The sequence below is a fragment of the Halichoerus grypus genome, chromosome 10 (genome assembly GCF_964656455.1).
Source record: "Halichoerus grypus chromosome 10, mHalGry1.hap1.1, whole genome shotgun sequence".
Taxonomy (NCBI): domain Eukaryota; kingdom Metazoa; phylum Chordata; class Mammalia; order Carnivora; family Phocidae; genus Halichoerus; species Halichoerus grypus.
Genome location: NC_135721.1, coordinates 50,145,436 through 50,158,097, shown reverse-complemented (window position 1 = coordinate 50,158,097; position 12,662 = coordinate 50,145,436). Strand labels below are relative to the sequence as shown.

The 12,662-nt window shown below is 45.5% G+C and overlaps 1 protein-coding gene across 21 annotated transcripts in view; it reads left to right on the top strand.

Moving 5' to 3' along the window:
• The window catches only part of DYSF (dysferlin), a 202,329-nt gene that overhangs the window by 170,079 nt on the left and 19,588 nt on the right, over window positions 1–12,662 (top strand). For all 21 annotated transcript variants that reach the window (XM_078056412.1, XM_036118164.2, XM_036118158.2 and 18 more), the window contains 5 exons: window positions 6,853–6,981; window positions 7,280–7,435; window positions 8,975–9,066; window positions 11,574–11,744; window positions 12,400–12,542. In XM_078056412.1, the coding sequence (XP_077912538.1) occupies window positions 6,853–6,981; window positions 7,280–7,435; window positions 8,975–9,066; window positions 11,574–11,744; window positions 12,400–12,542 (691 nt within the window). The remainder of the gene's footprint in view (window positions 1–6,852; window positions 6,982–7,279; window positions 7,436–8,974; window positions 9,067–11,573; window positions 11,745–12,399; window positions 12,543–12,662) is intronic.

Genomic DNA, 12,662 nt, shown 5'->3' with positions numbered 1-12,662 from the left:
ATTGTTAAAGCTTGGAGGTGGTACTTAGGGATTTGTTGTATTATTCTGTTTCTTTTAAAGTTATTTGAACTTTTCTATAATAAAAAATTTGTGTTAAAATAAAAAGGAAAGTCAGTTTGAGAATGTAGCTCTGATTCCTTCACCCCTACAATTGGGACAGAAATTGCCTAGCAAATATAAAAATATGGCAAGCTTTGTTTCTGTGAAAAAAGAAAAGAAAAGAAACCCCCCAACCCCCCAAGGCCAACCAACCAAACAAAAACAAAGCCAGGGATGAGTCAGCCAAATTCTGGTATTTTGAGGAAATTCCACAAATACAATTATGCTTTTTAAAAGTAGACTGCTTTTTAAAGAGATAACCAGAGGTGACTCAAAGTTACACCCCAAAGGAGTTGTAGAGGGTCCTGGAGAGGTTGCCAAATACATTCAGGATGTATCGAATTGCAGATAAACAAGGAATAATATTTTAGTAGAAGTATCTTATATAATTGTTAGATAAGTATGTCTTAGGCCTCAGATATTGCATGAGACTTACCTAATGAAATTGTTTGTTATTTATTTGAAATTCAAATTTGAGTGGGTGTCCTGTATTTTGCCTTGCTTTATCTGGCAAGCCTGCTTAGAGAAGGTATGCAAAGGCTGTTAGATGCAGGGGAGGGGCCCAAGGAGCATCCCAAATGGGACTGGCTGAATCGGATTTGAGGCCAGTGGGAGTGGTGGGTGGTCTGGGCTTTCAGGTCATTCTGCTGGCTGAAAAGCCCTGGCTGGCCACTCTGGAGGGTGACAAGGTGGCTAAGAGTTGTCTCTGATGCACTGGGGGCCTCTGGGTGAGTTGTGTCTGGAGGCCTGGATGTGCAGAGACAAGGAGAGCCATGGCCCCAAAGGCACAGGCCTCCTTAGGCAGCAAGTTCTTCGTTGACTTGCAGTTGGGTGTGTGAGGTTGGGCAAAGAGACTGAACTATTTGTGTACCAGGAAGAAGGTCCGACACATTAGGTCTGGCATGTGGTACTGTGGCTATGCCAGAAAATGAGAGAAACCAAGAATGAGGACTCCTGCCAGCGAGGCCCATGGCCCTGGCCCCCCTCCTTGCTGCTCCCTCAGATGCCGGACATGGAACTGGCATCCTGCCCTCCAGCCTGACCTCTCCGAGGAGATGTCTGACAGTGTCCAAGTGAACATGGACCATCCAAAACAAGATGCATTCAACCTGTTTCTGGGGGAAAAAACCAGACCTGGAAGGAACACTGGTCCTTTAAGGATAAGTAAATAGAAGAAAACCACCACCACTACCATGAGTTTTTGAAAAATAGCCTGTAGCATTATGGAGAGAACGGAGAACACGAAGGGTAGAGGAAAAAAAACATATTTGGAAATTACTAGCCTGGGGGAAATATACAATTCACAGTGTCAGTAGCAAAAGAAAAGCAAAAGATACAAACAAGAAAGCATAAAAAACAGAAATCATAGTAAAATACAACAGAAAGAGAATAATACATATTTGTTTTCCTAAAAAATGAAAATGTATTAAGCTTCTCTATTGAGTGATAAGGACCCTTAGACTATATAAAATTCAAAATTCATTAGACTGTTCTTAAGAGGTAGGTCTAAAACAGTACAGCGTAGAATATCTAAAAAATAAATATTTTGGCACACAAAATAAGGTAAGTGCCAATAAAAGAGAAACAGATAATTTAAAGTAAAAAGCAAAGGAAACAAAATGGGATGTTTTATATAAATAAAAGATACATGTCTCAATGAGAAAATGCCCAAATATTCCTGTACAGGACAATAAAGCTTAGAAATATTTAAAGCAAAAATGGGAGGAAGATGTAAACTCATACCTCACCCAAATAAAAGCAAGAAATGAGAGAAATTAAAGTTGCAGTAGGGATTTTAATTCACCTCTCTCCTAGGCCGATGAAGCAGAAAGTAAATAAATAAAGAAAGAAGAGGTCTGAATAAAAAGGTAAAATATTTTTTAAGTTACATCAAAAGTAGCTTTAAAATAGAGAATAAAAATAATTAAAAAAAATAGAGAATACGTTTTTTCCTAATGCTCAGAGAATATTTACCAAATTTGATCACATATTAGTTTAGCAGTAAATTACAAAAAGCAGAAATCATACAAGACAGATTAAAATGCAATAAAATGAGAAATTAATAACAAAAGTTTAAACAAAAAGACCAACCACTTGGAAATTTAAAAAGTATTTTATTGAGACTTCCAGTATGAACATGGCTGCATAAGTCAGCATATTTCCCCTTTTCTTCTGGAAATCATTCAAACCCACAAACTCCATTTTCAGTAAAAGTTGGAAACAAATAAAACCCGCAGACTCCAAAATACATGTAAGGGCTGTCCAAAGGCAACCAAGATTGGGTAGAAGCCACTCGGCAGTAAATGAAGAGAAAATGATGAAAGGTCATAGTGGTAGCCGATCTCAGAAAACCCCATCCTTCCTAATAGAAGAATGTTGAGAATTATTGAAGACAGGTTATAGGCACATGGGTGCTTATTATCTATTACCTTTCCTTTGTGTGTGCTTGGAAACTTTCATAATAAGTAGTTAAAAAATAGTTCCTGAAGTTGAGTTTCACCATGAAATATAGAAGTGATCTGCCTCATTCACAACAGTGGATATGGGAACTTTGGAGTCAGGTTCAGGCTGGCGACAAATGCTTCTCAGACTTGGTCTGGTTCAGAGAAGCGGAGAAGGTAAAGCCACATAAGAATCACATAGATGAGCCATATTTGCAGGAAGCAGTCTGCCTCTGTGGTCGGAACAAAGGAAGTAATGGGGCTAGGATAATCCAGCCCATTTAGCGACAAGTAATCGTAAAAGAACTGTCAGGGCATTAATTCAAAAATACCATGAAAAAAAGAAAATGTAAATCAAAACTTAGCCAAAAGAAGAGGATATATATACCCACCAGAAAAATTTTGCCCAGGAGCAGATGAGATGAAATACTTTGCTGTGAGCTTTACAGAGGTGGGACAGTCAGAATCAAGGCAGAAATGAAAGAACTCAAGGGATGATGAGATGAGAAGAGATGAACTGTGAACTCGTAGGATTCAGGAAAAGAGAGGATCACATGGAAATGGAAGAAGCTCAGGGCAGAATGGCCACTTTGGAAACACAGGAAGGGGACAGAGGACAGAAATGATGAAAGTCAGCAAAATGCTATGGAAATAAAAAACCAGAGGTATAAAACAGTAAAGAGAAAATGACAGACCTAGGAGTCAGGGAAAGGAGATCCAACACTCGCATAATTGGAGTCTCTGAGAAAGACAACCAAAACGATGAAATACAACAAATAGACATTGAAGAGTTTAATGGAATGTCACCAGCATTGTCAGAAAAATACCTGAATATACATACTACAAGGTCCACTGGGTGTCACGGAAAATTGACCCAGATTCGTCAACCCTGAGACATACCCTAGTATATGTTATTGGACTTTAGAGCTAAAGAATTTTTGTGGTAGTCATACTTTCTTCTCCTCCAAAACGTTAAGTCCTTTAAAATAGGAAATAAGACATGGTGGCTTCAGTTTCTCCACAACAACATTTCATACCTGAAGACAGTAAAGCACCATGTGTAAGATCATCAAGGAGAGAAAAGGGGGCCCAGGATTTGTGTTCAGCCCAGCTGCCCCTCGGGCACGACAGCTATAAACACACAGGGTGCATATTCAGGAACTGGGGATACGGGTCCCATGCCCCCATCTTGAGGAGCTCCGAGGGAATGAACTTAGTCAATTAGGAGGTAACTGGGAAGGCCAGAATGAAGGGACTGATTGTGATCATATTTTACCTTAGACTCCCAATGAAAATAAATGGAAGGATTAGGGTAACATGACAGAATATAAATATATACAGTCAAAATATGGAAGTGACAAAACTGGCAAAAATTAGGCACAGGGGCGCCTGGGTGGCTCAGTCAGTTAAGTGGCTGCCTTCAGCTCAGGTCATGATCCCAGGGTCCTGGGATTGAGCCCTGCATCGTGCTCCCTTCTGGACTGGGAGGCTGCTTCTCCCTCTGCCCTTCCCCCCCACCTGTTCTCTCTCTCTCTCTCTCTCTCTCTCTCAAATAAATAAATAAAATCTTTAAAAAAATTAGGCACAGAAGGAGGAAAGATGATAGGATACAGAGTAAGGACATGGATTGCCATATTATGGAATAGATAGAGTTGACAGTATTTAAAATTGGCAAATCAAATAAGAGGAGTATAAGCAAATTATAAGTAAATAGTACAGATTAAATATTAAGGAAGACAATGCTGTCTAAAACTGAGTAAGGGAGAGGGAGTGGGAGGGAGATAAAATTCCATCATTTTATCATTGCTATAGTAGGGAACTCTTAAATACTGTCCCTAAATACATACAGGACTTAGAGAATTATTTGTATATATAAATTTATAATAACATTAGAATATGAACTCAGCTTAGCAGAAACACACACACACAGAAAACAGACCATGCAGGCAGAGATGTAAAAAAAAAAAAATCGAAATTAGAAATGTAACATAAACGTATTATATGACTATGTAAATATAACATAAATATAAACCCAGATCAAACATATCTGTCATATCAATGCATGTCATATCAATCACTCATTAATTACAAAACTTAAATCAGATCTCAAAGCAAAATCTAACTCCAAAATAAAGAGATTCATGAAGGTTGAAAATGAAAGATTGTGAAAATGTGTGCCCGGCAAATGCAAATGAAAAGAAAGTAGAAGTCACTGTCTTTTTTTTAGATGAGAGTGGATTCAGGTCCCCCAAATTATTTAAATGAGACAAAGAATGACGCTTACCACATTAAACCGTGCAATTCCACAAGATAATACATATGTTATGAGAATACCTATGTTATGAGAATACCTATGTGCTGAATAATACAACATCAATATTTACAAAACAGAAATTATAGGAGATACAGGAAAGAAATAGTAGGTAGGGGGAGATTATTTTTCTGTCCTCTTGGTTCATGTCAGGGTCGAGGGAACACAAACATTAAGAAGATAGAGAAAAGCAGCATAGTTGTTCACCTGGCTGAACCCTGTAGCCTGAAAACAGAGGCACAGTTCCAGAGATGGACCATGTAACAGGCCCTGTAGAGAACTTTAATACAATTCAAAAAGTGGCCAACTACTGACAATGTTTTTTGATTATAATGCCATAAAATGAGAACTTAATAACAAAATCAAAAGCCCAAAAGTTCTCGCCTATCTAGAAAATTAAAAAAAAAAAACCCACAAAAAACAACAAACCTCTCTTTTCACAGTTCTTGGCAAAAGAAAAAACACAAACTCAAATTGCAGAGTATCTGGGAAACAGGGATAAAATGCTACATATTAGAACTCGCTAGTTATAGCTAAAGCAGCATTCAGAGGAAGTTTATAGCCTTAAAAGCTTACCTTAATTAAAACAAAAGAATGAAAAACAAGCATCTAGCTCTTGGATCAAAGAATAAAAATAAAACTGTAATTGTGGCATGCCAAGAGAATGAATATGATAACATTACAATCAAAACAAATGGGACCGTGTGCCAAGGCAGTAGTAAGCGGGACAATTTCATAGCAATAAGCGTTTTCCTTATCAGAATAGAGGGAACAAAGTAAATAAAGCTTCAACTGAAGAAGTTATAAAGAATAAAAAAAAAAACCCTTTGACGCAGTGGGAAGAACAAAATAATAAAAATAAAAGCAGAAATAAGAACCTGGAACAGAGGAAATGGCCAAATTGACAAATGAGGGAACTGTCCTTTGAAATGATTAAACTATATAAACAGATCAAGAACATACTCAAAAAAACAAAACAAAACAAAAAAGAACATACTCAAAATGGTACCTATCAAATATAAACCAAATAACTAGTTGTTATTTTTGAGAATCAAAATGCAAGGCAATAATAACATTTTCTTTATATTTACTCATATTTTCTAATTTTTAATAACGAACCTGCCTCACTTGCATCATTAATTGTTTCTTGGAAGGGACAGAACTGGGGCTAGGCCTAAATGAGGAATCACACTTAGCAGTACGACAAGGGAACTGACCTGGAGCGTCTTGGCTGTCAGTTTCAGGTGTAACCAACTTAGCATGTATATTAAGTTTTTAATATCACTATTAGGTACATTTTATCACCTATAATAGAAAACTGCTGCTTTAGTTAAGCCTAAGCAATTCCAAAGCATGCCTCTAACAAAGAGAAGTCAGTGGGTTTTTGAGAGGAATGGGATAGATACATTGAGTTCGCAAATTTAAAGTAGTGCTCAGAAGGCAGCCGCGGCCCGGTGTTTGGTACCACAGGTCGCCTGACTGTCCTGGACAGGGAGCATTTGTGGCTTGAAACACAGACCTATAAATTTTCCAGAGTTCTGTCTCGATCTTCAAATAAAATGTCAATTAACTTTTCATTTGTTTGTTTGGTTTTATTCTCTTAAAAAAATACACCAGCCGGGTACATGATGACTCCTAGATACCTAGAATGTTGGATTCACCAGAAAACTGTTCCCTAATGGTGCTGAAACATGTCTTCCCCACTTCCCCCCTCTCCTGCCCCTCCTGTCCCCTACCTTCCTCTCCCTTTCCTCTCCACTCTGCGTCCTTTTAATCTCCACCTGTGTCCTGTCCCCCTCTGTCCTCTCTGTTCTTGGCCGCTCTCCCCTTCCCCTCTGCTACCTGCCTTTGCCTCTCTAATTTGCATGCGGCCTTTCCCCTCCTTTTCTTCTCTGTGCCTCGTCCATCTTCACTTGAATACTGTCTTGTTTCCTCTTCCTTGGCTGGCCCTCTCCTTTCTCTCTTTCCCTCCTCCCCTTTTCTTATCCCCACGTGTGGCAGGTCTACGACACGCAACTGGAGAACGTGGAGGCCTTTGAGGGCCTGTCTGACTTTTGTAACACCTTCAAGCTCTACCGGGGCAAGACTCAGGAGGAGACGGAGGACCCATCTGTTATTGGGGAGTTTAAGGTACGTCCTTGAGGACGTGTCCCTACCCGGGAGGCCTGAGACTGTGAAGTGGCAGCCATAAGTGAAGGGGGCGGGAGCAGGGCTCCTGTAGTAACTACGGTAATGAGCATGGTGTTGATGTTGGCACATGGTGACTGTGTGGGTGACGCCGTCAATGCAGAATCTGATGGTGGTGAAGAGATGGCGGTGGGCTTGGTGGTCTCAGGTGTGATGACTGACAGAGATGACGGTAATGGTCATGATGGTGGTGATGTTGGTGATGATGATGGTGAATGCGTTGGCCCCTCATTCTTTTCAGGGCCTCTTCAAAATCTACCCCCTCCCAGAAGACCCGGCCGTCCCCATGCCCCCAAGACAGTTCCACCAGCTGGCCGCCCAGGGGCCTCAGGAGTGCCTGGTCCGCATCTACATCATCCGAGCATTTGGCCTGCAGCCCAAGGACCCCAATGGGAAGGTAACATTCCTGGAGCTCTCAGCTCTCCCAGAATGGCAGGCTGGGGCACAAACGGGCTGCAGAATCTGGACACAGCTCTCCCCCCAGGGGGTTCACAGTAAGCCTCGGAAACCAGCCAAACACACCCAGCACTGAGAGAGGCGACTGGATGCAGTTCGGTCAGGGGCCAAGTGCTCTAGGAGGTCAGAGAAGGCCAGGCAGTGCAAGCCTTGGCAATCATGAGGAAGGCTTCGCAGAAGGAATAGGATTCTTAAGGATCGATGGAGTTCTGGTAGGCTAGGAGGGAGAAGAAAGTAGTATTTTAGGATGGGCCAAAAAACTTGGCAAGAGTTTGTGAGAAGACTGTTAGGCACGAGGATGAGACAAGAGGAAGCGACATGGAAGGTGTGGGCCAGGGTTGGACGTCGCTGGGCTTCAGGTGGTGGGGGTGCAGGCAGGAGAGAGGGGGCTCGGTAATGGCGCTGTGCCTAGCCGTGCTGGAGCCCAAGGCAGAAGGGAAAAGCAGTAATTCTGATCCTGTCCTTGTTTAAAAGTTAGCATTTTGTTCATCAGGGCCTGTTGGCATTGACTTTAATTTTTTAAATATTGCATTAAAATTTGTTTATCTTCATTACTGAGTTTTGGGGGCACTCCCTCAAATTTTGTGCCTGAGGCAACTACCTCATCGCCTCACTCTGGTCCTGGCTCTGAGGCAAAGAGAGAACTTGCTGGAGGGCCGGAGTCTGGAGCTCTGGGGAGATGGCTGGGTAGGGGCAGAGAAAACTTGGAAAGAGAGAAAGAGGAAAGAAGAGGGACAGGCGGGGTTGACTGGAGTTCAGAGGTATGGGGCTGGGTCCTCTCTCATCCCCTGAGATGGGTACAGGCCTAGCATGTGTCCTTGAGGCTGAGGGTGAAGGTCTACTGTCCTATCCCTGGAGCCTGCTTTTCAGCATGAGAAGTCATAGCTGACCTTGCCCTGCTGGGAAGTCAAAGGGCAGAAAAGAGCCATCCCCAGCCCAGGCACCATGATGGCCTCCAAGATGTGGTGTGGCCAATGGTCTGTTCACGCACTTCAGGATTTCTCTATGCCGTGACTGACCCTGAGCACTCTCTGATCCCAGCTGCTCCTGGAGGCATCTGGGGAAGGCCAGCCTGGGCTGGGTTAGGCTGATGAAGTCTGGCCATCTCTCTCCCTTCGATCTGTTGGAGCAGAGGTCACAGAGAGGACCCTAGCTGGCTCAGTCACATATATAATACAGGCTGTAGTGTTTCTGAGGATATGAGCCTTGCCCCCACCCACCTTCCCCCAATGGGGCAGTGCTTTGGGAGTATGGAGGACTCAGGTTCCCCATTTCCACTGCTGGATCATGACCAGAAGTCCGTGTCAGGGCCAACTGGTGTGGTGGTGTGCAAGATGGGGCCCTTGGCCTGGCACCAGGGCAGGATGGCAGCTTCTTGATGGCTGGCCTCCTAGCCTCATGGGGAGGCAGAGGACCGAAGAAGCCTCGGAGATGTGTCGGGAAAGTGAATTCATTTAAGTCTTCCTGTCTCTTCCCTCAGTGTGATCCTTACATCAAGATCTCCATAGGGAAGAAATCCGTGAGTGACCAGGATAACTACATTCCCTGTACCCTGGAGCCTGTGTTTGGAAAGTAAGTTGGTGACAGCTTGGGTCTGGCGGGGAGGTACCAATCTGGATAACCCCCAGCCCTGGGCGGGGAGATGTGGCTGCCACTGGGAAGTGCCCAGTTCCTGAGGCAAAGCTGTAGTCCCTAATCTTGCACGTCTGTAGGGGTGTAACCTCAGCTCACTCTTCATCATGTGCTGAAGGCTGGAGTCCTGGCCGAAACTCCTACTTAATCTCATAAACAGTTACCTCAAAGAGCGGAAATCTAAATGGAAACTCAGAGCCTGCATTTGCTAATTGTTATTTTTTTTTTTTTAAGATTAACTTTTACTTTAGAATAGTTTTAGATTTACAGAACAGCTGCAAAGAAAGCGTAATTTTTGTATATCCTTCACATTCCATTTCCCTCTTACCTACCCATGGTTCATTTTGTCAAAACTAAAACATCAATAGTGGTACGTTACTATTTCTTACACTCTAGACTTTATTAGGATTTGGCTACTTTTCCCACTGATGTCTTTTTACTGTTCCAGGATCTCATCCAGGATACCATGTTGCGTTTAGTCATTGTCGTCTGTCATTGTTGCGTGTTCGTCTTTCGCAGGTAGACAGAGGAAGAAAGTAAAATGCTTCTTGAAATCTAAGAACAAGGGGAGGAAGAATCCAGGCCCCTTGCATGGGCATAGCTCCCAGGCATCCTGAATTGCTTGCTGTCTGGATGTGAGCTTATTTAGGCTGGAGAAGGGAGAATCCCAGAGGGAAGTTGGTGGCTCTTTCTCTAGCACCGGTGGGAGAAGGTGTGTTGTTTTGGTACTGTCAGGTGACCCCTTGAATTCTTAAACCGGTGTCTGTAGAGTTGGCTGTGGGCACTCAGGCCTGCGGCAGGGAGCCGGTCAGCCTGGAGAGTTGCCTGCCGTCCTGCCAGTGATGAGCCCCCGGCAAGCTGGAATGGGAGGGAAGTAGGTGGGGAGGGGCTCCCTTTGGTGAGTTCAGGTGGCCGGTGGCGGGCCTGAGGCCCCAGGCTCATGGTGACCCCGCAGTAGATTGGGCCTGTTTGGAGTGGGTGTGTGTGTCAGGCCCCAGGGCAAGGTGGGGGCAGTGAGGGCAGAAACTCTTTCTTTGTATAACTCGTGTGCTGAACAAGCCCAGCTCAGGGAATGTAATGAGAACACAAGTTTGTTTTTGTTTTGTTTTTGTCTGCCTATATCCTGTAGACATTTCTTCCGAGGGGGTTACCTCCCTCATTTCTTGAGTGGAAACTGTGGCAGGCAGGTGACTTTTCTGCTTACTTTTAGACAGTCTGCTTTGTCCTAAACCCAGTCTCAAGGTGCTAACCAGAATGCCCGTTCATGTGTACTCATGAACCTGACAGGCTCCATCTAGGATAGTCACCCCCTTTCCCAGCTGGGTCCACTTTGGGTGTAGCTGTGTGTGGCGTGTGGATGTCTGTGCAGGGAAGGAGGGAGCTTTGCCTCTCTCCCTTTCCTGTCTGATGTCTCCCACCAACCCTCGACTAGCCATGAAGGTTCTGGATCGTGCATGGCCAGGACTAGGGGACTAGGAGAGGAGAGCCCCATGTGCTCACTGCCTCTGTGTTTTCTGGGCACTCTCTGGGTGGCAAATGTTGAAAGCTGATTTATTGTCTTGTGAGTGCTTTCCAGAAAGCCCCTTTGCGCCCACCCACTGAAGCTCCAGGGAAGTGGTGGATGCCACGGCCCTTTACTGATGGCCCTTTTCAGATGGGCCTCTCCACAGTCTCACAGCTGGAGCCCCAGGTCCCATGGGGTCGGATTCCAAGTGGCTCCCATTCGGCCTCACGGTGGCCCAGCCAGGATAGGAGCGGTGTCGTCTCTCTCTCCGCCTCTCTGCGGCCAGCTGCTTTCTCTTCCTTGAGTACGAGTCAGGTGCCAGGCTTGTGCCTCCCACCTGCAGGGAACTCTTTCAGGGGAAAGGGGGCTATCCCTCCACACTTGACCTCAGAGCGGGGATGGGGGGTCTCAGAGCACAGCAGGAGCTCCCTCCAAAGAAATCTCTTCCCAAATCCTCTTTCCCACTCTGCAAGTAGGTGTAAAGCCCTAAGTGTCCCCAAAGTGGGTCCCAGGTCACCCCCTTGGTCAATTCCAGTGCTCTGGCACCTTCACATCTCTTGCCTCCTGGTGTCCTGGTAGAAGCTTCAGTTGTGACTTTCTGTTCCAGTTCATCTGTTCATTCTGTGGTTCAACAGGCAGGTAGCTACTCTATGCTCAGCGCAGATTATTTGGGGACGTGTGACATACACGTGTGTATGTGCACACACATACACACACACACACAGAAAAGTCCAGTACCGGTAGAGTGCTGGGATTAATACTTTAGGATGTACAGAGGCCCGAGGAGGTGGACTCCAGGGCCACTCTTGGAAGGGGAGGAGGGGGCCAGGGAAGGCTTTCAGGCCCCTGCTCTTGTCCTGCTGTCCCTCCCTTGAGCACCCACTGTGTCCTTCAACATCAGGGAGTCTGCAGCACCCTGACGTCTGCCCTGGGCCCCCTGCAGGATGTTCGAGCTGACCTGTACTCTGCCTCTGGAGAAGGACCTGAAGATCACACTCTACGACTATGACCTCCTCTCCAAAGATGAAAAGATCGGGGAGACAGTCATCGACCTGGAGAATAGGCTGCTGTCCAAGTTTGGGGCTCGCTGCGGGCTCCCACAGACCTACTGTGTGTAGGTGCAAGGGGCTGGTTGCTCTTCTGCCCCCCGAATCCTGAGCACTTCCTGTGTGCCAGCCCCGGGCTTAGCCCTGGATAGGTGCTCTCTCGCTCAGTCTTGTCCCCACTGTACTTATACGGAGCCTGAGGCCCAGAAATGTTATGGTTTGTAAGTGGTGGGATTCAGATTTGAACCTGTTTGTCTGACTCTAAGAAACTGGCTTGTCATCATGTGGTTGTAACCCAGCTCTCCTTAAGATACTACCGAGCCCCTGTAGAGGGAAGAATGAGGAAGGAGGGAAAGGAGAAGGGAGACAGACCATGGGTCACGTGAGCCCCAGTGGAGCGTCTGGGGATCTGTGTCAGGTGAACTCATGTGTGGACAGCCCCTGCTCCGTTCTTGCCAATTTGGGTCTCATTTGGGTCTGATTCTCTCAATCTGGAAATTGAAAATATCTAGGTTCCATCTCAGTATGCATTTAAACACGTCCTGTTGTCTCTGGGCCTCAGTTTCCCTGTGTGTCAGATGGCCCCCCACCCCGTCACGGCGGGCGAGGGTGCCCACTGTAAAAGTGAAGGGTGGGGGGCTGTGCAGGTGGGTGCACAGGCTCCCGCGCACCCCTCGGCAGCACCCTGAAGGGTCTCTTCTTTGCCTTGTGTTTGGGCCTCAGCTCTGGACCCAACCAGTGGAGAGACCAGCTCCGTCCCTCCCAGCTTCTCCACCTCTTCTGCCAGCAACGCAGACTCAAGGCTCCCGTGTACCTCACAGGCCGTGTGCTCTTTCAGGATAAAGAATATACCATTGAAGAAATAGGTGAGCTGCCACGTGACCCCAGAACCATGGCGGGCTCTCCGTCACCTCAGGGGTCAGGGGTGAGCGTGAAGCCAGGGTCTGGGTCACGGTTAGGATCAGTTTGCTTCTGGCTTTGGGTGC